The 12,978-nt window shown below is 40.2% G+C and overlaps 1 protein-coding gene and 1 pseudogene across 1 annotated transcript in view; both read right to left on the reverse strand.

The window, feature by feature from the left end:
• Positions 1-499: 499 nt before the first annotated feature.
• On the reverse strand, positions 500-1,112 carry LOC132508418 (macrophage immunometabolism regulator-like; annotated as a pseudogene).
• An 11,303-nt stretch (positions 1,113-12,415) lies between these two features.
• CPA6 (carboxypeptidase A6) overlaps positions 12,416-12,978 on the reverse strand; it is a 260,891-nt gene continuing 260,328 nt past the window's right edge. Inside the window, exon 11 of the mRNA XM_060128192.1 lies at positions 12,416-12,603. Coding sequence (XP_059984175.1) covers positions 12,416-12,603 — 188 coding nt within the window. The remainder of the gene's footprint in view (positions 12,604-12,978) is intronic.

Below are 12,978 nucleotides of genomic sequence, written 5' to 3' on the forward strand. Positions count from 1 at the left end.
TATAAAATATTTAAACTTAATATTTAAAAATAAAAAGTCCGATTTAGCAATGTTCAAGTTCTAAATTTCATAAAACAAATCACTACATATATTTTATAGTAAAATACAGAGATTAAAGAAGTACTTGAGTACTTAAGATATAAATTTCTAATGAATCATACCAAGTCAGAAACAACCAAGCAGGTAAGATTCCCAATTTGAGTAGCAGAGTTTTAAAGACGATATTACTGTACCAAAGCCTTTTTTTCCTAGCTAAAAAGCTATGCAAACGAACGGTCAACATTCTGTTTTCCTTGCAGTTGCGTGCTCTAGAATGATTTTACCTCAAGTACCTGTGATTTCATTCCTGTATTCAAAATTTGATCCAATTTTTATGTTCCAGGAACACTTAGTTGATTTAACCATCTATAACATAAACAGTCCCGTACAGAGTACAACAGTGGAATTTTCAAGCCAAGCGTAGTCTGACCTAAACTGGTTTACACTCTCTGTAAGTCACTCACGTATTCTTAGCAAACACACGGTCCCCTCTGAGGGTTAAGTGTTGAAGCTGGTACTGTAGCGCTTCTGTGTCAGTGGCTCCTTGATGTTCATTTTATCTAGATTGAGATAGTCCAGAGATTTGGAGTGAGCTCTCTTACCTTTAAGAAGACAAAGAGGCAGAGGCCCATGGAGGGCCTTTTTAAGGTTCATAAGGTAAAGATTTAGTGCACTTGTCTCCTGGGCTGGGCATCCGCCTTCGCCTCCTGCCATTGACAGCTGGAATCTCCTACTGCAGGTAGTACCTACTTCTGGTTTTATACAAATGAGAGGAATACGCAAGTCCTGCATCCAGCTGTTCCGAGCGCAAGGAAGGCACGGCTTCTCCCTTACTCTCTTTACCTCCGGTGCACTTCTGGGCTAACTTCGGGAGTTCCTCACTAGTTGTGGAGTCAGCCAGATAGAGTCCACGTGGAGAATCTGGTAGCCTGACAGTCCGGCGCATCGGCGAGCACTGAGAGCTGGAACAGCGGGGCTTCTCCGCCTCTGCCTTTCCCGGGAGCTCACCTCAGCCACGGGCAAGGGCAGGCTGGCCGGGGACTTCTGGACTCTCCATTAATATCTACTTCCATTTTAGGCACCAGTCTGCACATAGCAGCCTAAATCCCAGAAGATGTCACTGTCCAATTTCTAATGAGTCCCAAGGGAACGCAGGCATAATAATTTTTCTGCTCCAGATACAGTGGCCCACAGCTCTGCTGCCTCCACCGTGCTTGGGGCCACAGAGACTGAGACAAGGGCGGGTTGCAGCGCCGAGAGATCTGGGCTGAGGCTGCCAGCCGGGTACCCTCTCCCACCTTTAAGATTTCTAAATACCATCTGCATCTACTACACAGTAATATAATGTAATTTAATTCCCCCAAAGGCAGGTAAATATAGAAGGAAAAACTTAGAGGTCAAGAATATGGAAGTTTGTGTGTCTTGCTGTGTATGCACAAGCATAAATGATTTAGAAAATTTGGAATACAATCCAGGCATGGCTGTATGGTGTACTTCCAGACCAGGGGAGAGGGTGTCCTCCTTTTTATTTGCGGACTTGAAACCCTGGCATGGTTCAGGACCAGAAATGGCCCGTGGCCTGAAGGTCTGGGGATGCAGTGTGTGACCACATGCCCTGCCACCAGTGGAGGGGTTTACTGCATATTCATGACCCACGCTGAAGAAGCAGGAACAGTAAAACAACTGCAAACCGGATGAGAGTGTGCTTTGCACCCAGTGGAGTCGGGTAGACACAGGAGCATGTGGTAAGTGCAGGCTGTACTTACCCTCCTGAATTGTTAGAAATTCTTTCCCATGGTTTCCCTGCCAGAAGGTGCATTCTGTGCAGAGGGTTGAAATCCTTTCATCATGTGTTGTGTTTGAGTTAACCGTTTCCTGTCTGTTATGGACTGAATATTTGTATGTCTCCACTCCCTACAAATTCATGTTGAAGCCCAAACCCCCACTGTGGAGGTATTTGGAGATGGAGACCCTGAGGAAGCAGTTAAGGTTAAATAAGTTCACAAGAGTGTGGCCCTGATCCAATAGGATTTGTGTCCTTATGAAAAGTGACACCAGAGAGCTTGCTCTCTCTGCCTCTCTCCCCCACCCCATACCATGCACCAAAGAAAGGCAAGGTAGCTGTTTGCAAGCCAGGAACCTTGATCTTGGGCTTCCAGCCTCCGGATCTGTGAGAAAATGAATTTTAAGTCACCCAGTCTGTGGTTTTGTTTTTGTTTTTGTTTTTTTTTTGGCGGTACGTGGGCCTCTCACTGTTGTGGCCTCTCCCGTTGCGGAGCACAGGCTCCGGACGTGCAGGCTCAGTGACCATGGCTCATGGGCCCAGCTGCTCCATGGCATGTGGGATCTTCCCGGACCGGGGCACAAACCCGTGTCCCTTACATCGGCAGGCGGGCTCTCAACCACTGTGCCACCAGGGAAGCCCCAGTCTGTGGTATTTTGTCATGGTAGCTGGAGCTAATAACCCTCCAAAAGACAGATAAGAGGACTTCCTTCCAGGACACACCAGAGAGGTCAGTCTTGTTAGGAAAAGGAGTGGAGAGAAATCTAGAGGTTGAGACCTAACTGGAAAGGCAGGCCAGAGATGGGTGCTTCAGCTGGGGATAGTGATGGTGATAGTGGGATTTCCTGAGCAGTGGGAGGCAGCAGAGGGAGCTGGGTATCCAGAGGAGACAGAGAAGTTGCCAAGAGAGAAGACATTGATGACGACTTTGTACCTTCTTTATGATTTTGCTTGTGAATCACCTTGTCAGGAGGCACAGAGTAGTTGCTCAATAAACCTTTGGGTTAAACACACCAATTCCTTTGGACATGGATTTTCTCTGGCACATTGCTTATTTGTCATATATGCAGAATGGTAAATGTATCCAGTAACTATTTTAGTCTTGTTAGTTTAGGCTTTCAAGAATAAAATCTTTATTACCCCAGGAGTACCAAATAGGGAGATTTCTTCCCATCAAAGCCTATACTTGAATAATTTCCTCCTCCTTTTAGATGAGATAGTTACTGGAATATTTTTCTTCTAAGTTGACTTATTTTGTCAACAGTGTGCTATAGAAAAAAAGAATTTCCTTTCGTTAAACAAGGTGTCCAGTATCTTGATTGTGATAAAAGTAGATCACGGTGGAATCCTAATGATGATTTACCCATAATCAAAGAAGATCTCTGCAAGCTTTGATTAGATTAGTATCCACCACCCCTCCCCTTTCCTTTGCCCCTTGGCCTAGTAAAAAATTTGCCTGCATCTCCTAGCTTATATTCTTACATATTTGTAAAATTTAGAGAATGTTTCTTGGTATGAATGATGTGGGGCTCAGGTTCTTCACAATACACCTGTAATACCGGTCTTGTTATCCCTATCGTACAGGTAAAAATTAAAGGAGGACTCCTCTGGAGTATGACTTAGAGACCCTGGACTGCTAATCAGAATCTTTACTCTTTTCTAAATATAAAGCCAAACCTCTTGTCTCATTGGGCCCTCTCTTTACGAGAGCCATTACATTTGGAATTTTGAAGACAACTTATTCCATGGTTTACTCGTGGCATTTTCATTAATATTTTGGAAACACAGTCTAACTTTGAACTAAAAGCCACTAATCAAAATCTACAAGTAACATTATGTGGCAAATAATGCCTGGGCTAAATATAAAAGCAGAGTAACTTCGGAAAACGGAGCCATTCTTCTCATAGGTTACCCCAAAAGAGTTTTCACAAAACATTTTGTGTGGCATCAGAAATTGGTGCTGGCTGATTAAATAGGAAAGGAGTTTATTATGTAAATATTTAGGGGAGAACCAGCTCGAAGCTAAGAGGCTGGGGATGACGTCCAACTACAGGCTGCAGAACAGGCCTGCAGAACTTAACCACGGCCTTCACTGCTGTTACCCCTGCCCCCCACTGCTGTTTCTGCAGCATGAGTTTGGCTCCTTTTTTTTTTTAATTTATTGAAGTATAATTGACTTACAATGTGTTAATTTCTGCTGTATAGCAGAGTGATTCAGTTATATATACATGTTCTTTTTTAAAATTTTAATTTAATAATCCCACATATTTTCCACCTAAACTTTTTAAAAATAAGTTTATTTATTTATTTTGGTGGCATTGGGTCTTTGTGGCTGTGTGTGCGCCTTCTTTAGTTGCGGCGAGCAGGGGCTACTCTTCGTTGCAGTGGCTTCTCTTTGTTGTGGAGTACGGGCTCTAGGTGAGCAGGCTTCAGTAGTTGTGGCACGTGGGCTCTGGAGAGCAGGCTCAGTAGTTGTGGCCCATGGGCTTAGTGGCTCCGTGGCACGTGGATCTTCCGAGACCAGGGCTCAAACTCATGTCGCCTGCATTGGCAGGTGGATTCTTAACCACTGTGCCACCAGGGAAGTCCCTATATATATATATATATATATATATTCTTTTTCATATTCTTTTCCATTATGGTTTATTACAGGATATTGAATATGGTTCCCTGGGCTGTAAGTAGGACCTTGTTGTTTATCCATTGTATATATAATAGTTTGCACCTGCTAAGCCCAAACTCCCAATCCATCCCTCCCCCACCCTCCCTCCCCCATGGCAACCACAAGTCTGTTTTCTATGTCTGTGAGTCTGTTTCTGATTCATAGATAAGTTCATTTGTGTTACATTTTAGATTCCACATATAAGTGATATCATATGATATTCGTCTTTGTCTGACTTACTTCATTCGGTATGAAAATCTCTAGGTCCATCCATGTTGCTGCAAATGGCATTATCTCATTCTTTTTTATAGCTGAGTAATATTCCATTGCATATATATGTACCACATCTTCTTTATCCATTCCTCCTTTGTTTCCGTGTCTCGGCTCTTGTGAATAATGCTGCTATGAACATAGGGGTGAGTGTATCTTAGTTTCATCTGGTTGGCTGCTGTTTTTGCCACCGTATGGATTCTGTGTGGTACCTCCTTCTGCAAGTTGCTCACTTCTGCTTTTTATTTTAAAAAAATTTCCTATATGGATTTTTAAAAAAATATTGTTATGAACATATGAGATCTACCCTGAACACATTTTTAAGTGTATAATCCAGTATTGTTAACTGTAGCCATGATGTGGTAAACAGATCTCGAGAGCTTATCTTATGTAACTGAATTATTATTAGGGCAGCCTAAGTCACATGCTTGTATTCTGTAAATGATATCGGGCTTATTTCTGGGCTCCATCTTGGGAAGACAGGATTCTTAAGACTTCATATTCCCTGGACATGGCAAGGGCATTCTAAGGTGCTAGCCACACAAAAATTATAATAAACAGCCGGTACGGTTTAATGTTTATAAAACTAGGATCCAAATGGTTCATTCTCAAATAATGTATATTCATATATTCAAATGAATATGGCCCAGTAATTTCAAAATCTTTTTTTTTTTTTTTTTTTTTTTTTTTGCGGTATGCGGGCCTCTCACTGTGGTGGCCTCTCCCATTGCGGAGCACAGGCTCCAGACGCGCAGGCTCAGCAGCCATGGCTCACGGGCCCAGCCGCTCCACGGCATGTGGGATCTTCCCGGACCGGGGCACGAACCCGTGTCCCCTGCATTGGCAGGCAGGCTCCCAACCACTGTGCCACCAGGGAAGCCCTCAAAGTCTTTTTGAATACCCCAAAAGCCATATATAATCTTCAATGATTCTTAAAATTCCTTCTTTACTCTTCTATCCATCATCCTACAAAGTGCAGCTGCCCTGTACCTGCTGCCTTCAAAGTCCCTGGGAAAGTCCCCATTTGTCTAAAGAGGCTTCTGCTCCGCTTCTGCTTTCCTGTCCTTTCTTCCCAATTCCCCATCGCAAAAGCTTAAGAACACAAGAACTGGTCTACCAAGGAAGAACTCATCCTGGAGGGAGGCAGAGAAATGAGATTAAGACAGGCGAATCTAGAGTTCTCTTTTGCCCTTAAAAGAAGGGGAATGGATCTAGGCATAAGAGAAACACTTTTAGTAGTGATACTTAAAAAATACTTGGAATACTTAATTGGTTAAAAAAATATGCAGATTGCTATACGATCTGTGGTTGAAATGTTGACTGTGACTCAAAGTCGTCTATGTAAAAGCAGCTTAGCTAAAGATGATAAAAGGAACAGACCCCCCAAGCATTTTAAAGGAAAACTAAAGGCTAGTATTCATGAGTCTAAAAAAAATTAATTTGATTTCAAGTTCCCAGTACAGAATTATTTCTGTAATTAACAGTAATTCAGAGTTACTATTATTGTCACAAAAAATTGATTGATTCTTGGACATTCCTGGTTAGCTCAGTGCTATCTCTTTGGGATCCTCATGTATCTCCCATGATAGTTGGTGCCAGGTGCAGTGACACTTACTTCAAATATTCATTCTTTTATGAAATTCTGTTGACCCTGGCACAAAGCCATTAAAGTGTCTATTCGTGTCTGCTGCTCTACCAAATGAAAACCTTACACAAGATTTCAGACCAATATTACTTTAGATAGACAGTTGAATCTGAATACAGCCAGCAACACAATTTCTGCTGAGCAGATATCACATAGCCTCCCTTACAATATTGAATACATCTTTAAATTACTGAAGAATTCTACCTAGGATAGCAGGGATCTGTACTTCTGCCAGAAGTATAGCTGTAATAGAAATTCAGTAACTGAACCTAACACCAGTCATTTGGTTGTTTCAAATTATTTCCTCCAGAGCATGTACGCTGAATTGCTGGCTCATTTTCATGGAGGGGCTGGGTGTTCCTGTTACCTTTTAATTCTTGCCAACTGGAGAAGCATTTACTCTTGGGTCAGTTTAAAACTTAGAACACTGTTTCAGTGTTTTGTGGGAAGCTATCCTCTTAGGTGAACTCATAAATTATAAGGTGAATAGTACTCCAGAGTTTATACGCTGTAACATCTTGAGTTATTTGATATGCTTCTCTTCCCAAGCCTGGGCTGTTAGAACAAGCATGGATGCCCAGGGCAGAAACTCCCATAGGGCATCCACTGGGGAAAGAGGAGGTAGTCCTAAAAGTCATAACTGCAAAAACATGGTGGGGGGATTGGTGGCACATTGGAAATGAAGAACTAAGAGTCTGCTTTAGAAGAACTTCAAGTTGCCTTTATTTTCATGTGCATTGTTCAAATGTCTTAGCAGTTCTCATTGCAGTTTGTTTTGTGAAATGTATTCAGTGTAGCTGTTTTCAGGTTTATTATGCAGGATTCTGATTCATAAAAATATTCCATTAAATGCAGTCGCTCAGGTAATTACTTTGCTTAATCTACAGCATACTTTAATTAACATTGCACAGAATTCTGATTTAATCAATTAAATTTGATCTAGTATAACTTAGTTGTAAATACATTTTATGATGCAGCAGCCCTAAATCATTATCGGGAACTAAGGTAATATACAACCCTACCTAAAATGAACAAATTTCCCATGTTAAGAAAAGTAAATCATCATTTGAATTATAATTTTAGTATTTAAAAAATTAAACTATAAATAGTGGATCATTCTATTTCCATTAATAGTCTATTAAAAACAATCTCATTGGGAGCGTTAGAACTTAAAAAATATGTTTTATTTGCATCTATTCCCTGACAGCCTTGAGAACAACAGATTAAACTCAAGCAAGATTCACCACTTTTTTTTTTAATTCTTTGGCTGCATCACCCAGTTCCCTTACCAGGGAATTGAACCTGGGCTGCAGCAGTGAAAGCCCGGAATCCTAACCACTACGCCACCAGGGAATTCCCAAGATTCACCACTTTTTGGCTCTGTAAACAGACTCATTAACAACAGTATCTCAGGATATTTATTCACTGTTCTAGGGTGAGTTTTGCCTCCCCCCCCAAAAGATATGTTGAAGTTTTAACTCCCCCAGTACTTTGGAATGCAACCTTATTAATGGAACTAGGGTCACTGCAGATGGAACCAGTTGAGGTCATACTGAAGTAGGGTGGGTCCCCAATCCAATATGACTGGTGGCCTTATAAGAAGACCACCATGTGACGACACAGACGCATACAGGGAGAAGGCCATGTGAGAGGAAGGCTGAGTTTGAAGTTAAGTAGCTGTAAACCAAGGAACACTGATGATCTCTGGCAACCAACCAGAAACTAAGAAGAGGCAAGGAAGGATTCTCCTTCAGGTTTCAGAGGGAGCATGGCTCTGCTGACACCTTGATTTGGGACTGCTATCCTCTTAGAACTGTGAGACAACAGATTTCTGTCATTTTAAGCCACCCAATTTGTGATGCTCTGTTTTGGCAGAACTTGGAAATGAAAACACTCACTAAAGCCAAGCTGAGAGCTACAACTCAGCATAGCCAGAATTTACAAAATTACTGTTAATAAAAGTGAGGGATGAGGGATGTATCTCGTCAAACTATTTTTAAAAATGCAGGTGCCGTTTTTAGTTTGAAGTTAACTTTTACATTCCTAAGCAAGTATAGACATAAATCTAACACATTTTGTCTCCAGCACCTCCTCATACACAGCACCTAGTAGAGTGCCTTGAACATAAATCACCCAACAGTATGTTTTGTAGCTTAAAGAGATTAAGAATGAAAACAGCCTATAAATATTAAAATACCCACTTATAGAACTTGAGCTGTAAAATATAGTGTTACTGAAATGTGAGAATAAGCACTGAAAAGAATTTACATGAGGTTCATCAAGGCAAAATTTCATCTTGAATCTCTGTGGATAATAAAATATATACCCATCTAGTTTGTGGATCATTCAGAGTCTATATTTTCTGTTGCCCTTGTTTTCACTTGAAAAATTACCTTTAGCACCTATGCTATGTGAAGGGCAGGGATAAATAATAAAATTTATGTTCTTGATATTAACTTGCTAACAGATGTTATTGCAGAGGGTATAGAATAGGTAGAAATTTAAAATACAATGAAAAATGAATTTTGGGGATTATCTGTAAATTCTTTTTTTCTCCCTGAATATTCAAGAGCTGACTCTGTTTGATTGCTACAGGAGTGATGATGTTTGGAAAGGCATCAATAGACAGGAGCAAAGGATCTGGACACAGACAGCTAACAGAGCAGGGGCCACACAGCACACTCCCAGTCAAGGGAAAAGTTTCCTCAGGGGTCCATGAAGGCCGCCAGATGACTCTAGCTGATTGTGTGCATCTTTGCCACGTCCTTTGAGAAGCAGCCTCTTCCCATTCTTGGTGGTCTTCATAAGTCTCTGGCCCTCCTGGTTGTTTCTGGACACTTTGGCCTTCGCCTGTTCTGTGGGTAGAAATAAGTAGTATAAAACAACCCCCAAACCCAGATCATTTTTGAGCATTTACTGCCAGATGGGATGAATTGAAGTTTAAATTTCCAGGTGTAGTATCCCTTAGCAGGACTAAGCCTCAAACCTCCATGAGATCCATTCCTGCAAATACATAACTGGGACTATAAGATAAATTAGATTTGTAAAACACAGACAAAACTAATATTTCCTGGTTGTCTACTATAGGTTCTATGCTATGCGTTCCACAGATAATCTTATTTAATCTTTTAAATTTAATTTTGATTTTTTAATTGAAACAATGTACATTTTATAAACATCAAAAAGATTGGGTGGTGGTGGTGAGTAGTTGGGAGTTTTTTAAAAGGAATATACTCCATGATATTTTTCATAATTAAAAAACAGTCAAATAATATGACTCGGCTTATATTAAAAGCAGCAGTCCCCTGCTCCATCCTTCCTCACTCCCGGGTCCCTCTCATTAGCCAGTAATTCTTAATCATTAAAATTAGGTCTTCTAGTACTTACTTTCTTATTTTGAAATAACATACAGATACTGCTTTTTTTTTTTTTTTTGGTTTTAGATGTTTATTGACTTATTATGGCAGATGAGGATATAACTCTATACCCCCCTCCTCTCACATACATTTACTTCTTTCTATCCTTCTCATATGTACATCACAGTTTTTGGTTAAATCAGTATTTAGGGCTGACATTTTAACTATATACATATTATTTATAGGTAAGTCACATAGTAGGCTATATTTCTTCTCTTGTATAACTCATTGTTTTCACCAGACTTAACAATTGCCTTTTTAAATTTTTATGCTTTTTGGTTTGTTTGGTTTCTATGCTTTTATTACTAACTCATCCTTAAATTTTTGATATAGGTAAATTGCCTTGAGTGTGTTTAAGTGTTCTGTTTCATATTTATTTCGGAGAACTTCATCTAAAGTCTTTAGTTTTCTTCCTCCTATTTCAAGTTAGTTGTTCTCTAAACCTGGCATATGCTGTTAGTGGGACTTTTTCCTTCACCATTATCTTGAGTTTTTTTTTAATGGAGAGATAAATTATAATTTTATTTATTTTTAAACTGAGGTATCGTTAATTTAGTGTTGTGTTTCAAGTGTAGAGCAAAGTGATTTAGTTATATATCTATTCTTTTTCAGATTCTTTATCTTGAGATTTTTTTCATTCCTTTCTTCTATGTTGAATTTCCTGTTTCCTGGGGTTCTACAGCTTTCTCTTAGTTTACGCCCTCATTTTGGTAGAGCATATCCTTCAGGAGTTTCCAGAGAAAGGTAAATATCTAGGACCTCAGTTTTATGAAAATGTCTATATTCTATCCTAACATTTCATTGATTGTTTTGCTGGGTATTGATTTTTAGGACAGAATTTTTCCTCAGACCTCTAAAGGCATTTCTCCATCATCTTCAAGCTTCAGTGGTGCTGTTGAGAAGTTTCACGCTACTCTGGTCCTCATTTCCTTGTGATCGTTTCTTTTTCTTTCTGGAACTTTTTAGGCTCATCTCTTTATCCTGGTGTTCATGAAGTGTTTTGGTCAGATAAATCCTCTGAGAGGATTTGCTTCTACCAAATACTTAGACGGTATAACCAACCTGGGATTAATCAGAATTAAATTCTTGGCTAGAGGTTTATCAGACCATCTAGGTAATCTGAATTTGTGCCACAAACCTGGGTGAGGGCTGACTTGTGGTTCCAAATTCTCAGTGGCAATTTCTCCCCTCTCTACTCTTGCCAAAATCTGAAATGGTCAGTTTTCCTTGTGGTCCTTTGGAGGTAGTATGGGGGTTTATTTGCAGTTTGCCCTGACGCTGAAGGATTAGCACTTTGGAATCCCAGAATTCTGGGAGGAGGAGAACCTTCTGTTAGACTTCCCACCTTGGACTACTTAGTGTTGGGCTTTGTTCCCATGCCTGTTCTCCAAAATGCTGTGAAAATCAGTCTGCACTTAGCTGATTTGACAGATGCTCTTGGGATAACAGAGTATCTCTTACCTTTCTAGGACCCTGCCTTCACTCAGTGCCTGGCCTGGGATTTCCTTACTTCGTTGTCCGATGTTTTAAAGATGACTTTAAAAAGTTATGTTTTGTCCTGAAATTTTAGTTATTTCTAGCAGTCCAGTTACTCATCCTGTCATATTCCTGGAAATGGGAGTCTATATCACCTTTTTAAACCTCAGTTTCTTCATCTGAAAAATAGTATCCACCTCATAGTATTTCAGGAATTGGTGAGATTGTTAATAAGTATAAAGCTCTTAACACTGTGTGGCTCTTCCTCTTTTTTTTTTTTTAAGTGGCGTTCTCAAAGTATAAATAGAAGTGCTCTTCCATGTTACATTTTTATAGGTGTTTGGTGCACTAATGCCAGGGGATGATGTGAATAATCTGAGGTCTTATTAAGTTGTATATTTATTATATTAAGAAATATAGTTCTTTCCATTCCAAAAATATTCATTTTACATGGAAACCAAGCGAGTAAACACCATTAGTAGCCTAGATCTTTTTATAAAATTAAAAAATATTTTAATTTTATTTATTTTTGGCTGTGTTGGGTCTTTGTTGCTGCTAGGTGCGGCAGCGGGGGCTACTCTTTGTTGCGGTGCGCGGGCTTCTCATTGCGTGCGGTGGCTTCGCGGGCTCTAGAGCGCTACTCTTTGTTGTGGCGCACGGGCTTAGTTGCTCTGCGGCATGTGGGATCTTCCCTGACCAGGGCTCAAACCCGTGTTCCCTGCATTGGCAGGCGGATTCTTAACCACTGCACCACCAAGGAAGTCCCAGTAGCCTGGATCTTAATTGAGAACATGAGATTTATTGAAGTGGAATCCTCAATTTGTACATTTCTTGAGGCCAAAGAACTAGAAAATCTCCCCTCCCTGCTTAATCAAATAAGACTCTAAAGGGGCAGAAAATGGATGCCTTCTCTTACAACAAACTAGGTTATACTCTAATTTTTTTTCCACCATTTTTTTTATTGCCACAGAGAGTTGAATTGCATGAGAAGGTCCTTTTCAAGTCCCCAGATAAGTTCCCTCTCAGTAATCGCCCTTCTCTTTAAAAACAATTTGCACCCACTGCCAAGCAGCTCTTGTGCAGAACCAGCTCTCTCTGGAGGTTGACTTGCCTCTTGGGGCATCTCAGGGACACTTCCTTAGTAGGTGCATTGTGATATTCTTCACAGCCAGCATGGTTTCTGTACAGGTGGGTTTGATGAGCATCTCTGGGAGTAAAAAGCCAAAATGCCCAGTGTCACGTAGTTCAAAAGCAAATGTGTAGGGTATTCCATTTTTGTAGGCCCAATCCATTGAGCTACCAGAGCTCACATCTAAAAGTTAAAAAAAAAAAAAAAAGTCAGCTTCACTAAAGAGTCTGAATAATTTTCAAAATGTATATATAGTACTTGCTTACTAAGCCATACTAAATCCTTCCAATGAAATACCCTTTCAACAAGAGCCATTTAAGCTGAGTTCCTGAGCATGGAACTTACAAATCATACCTGCTATCATCATAAATCATCCCAGCCACCTTCAGTCTGGTTCTTGCCTCTGCCAGTTATGGAAACTTCGTTCTTTGAGGAGCTAGTCTAAGTAGTAATGCTTTTCTAGTATGATGACCTCAATTTCTTAGCTGCAACTCCAATATCATTTCTCTCCACCTTCACTTTATTCACCAATAAACATAATCACACTGTGGACTTTTT

Source organism: Lagenorhynchus albirostris, chromosome 17 (genome assembly GCF_949774975.1).
Source record: "Lagenorhynchus albirostris chromosome 17, mLagAlb1.1, whole genome shotgun sequence".
NCBI classification, from domain to species: domain Eukaryota; kingdom Metazoa; phylum Chordata; class Mammalia; order Artiodactyla; family Delphinidae; genus Lagenorhynchus; species Lagenorhynchus albirostris.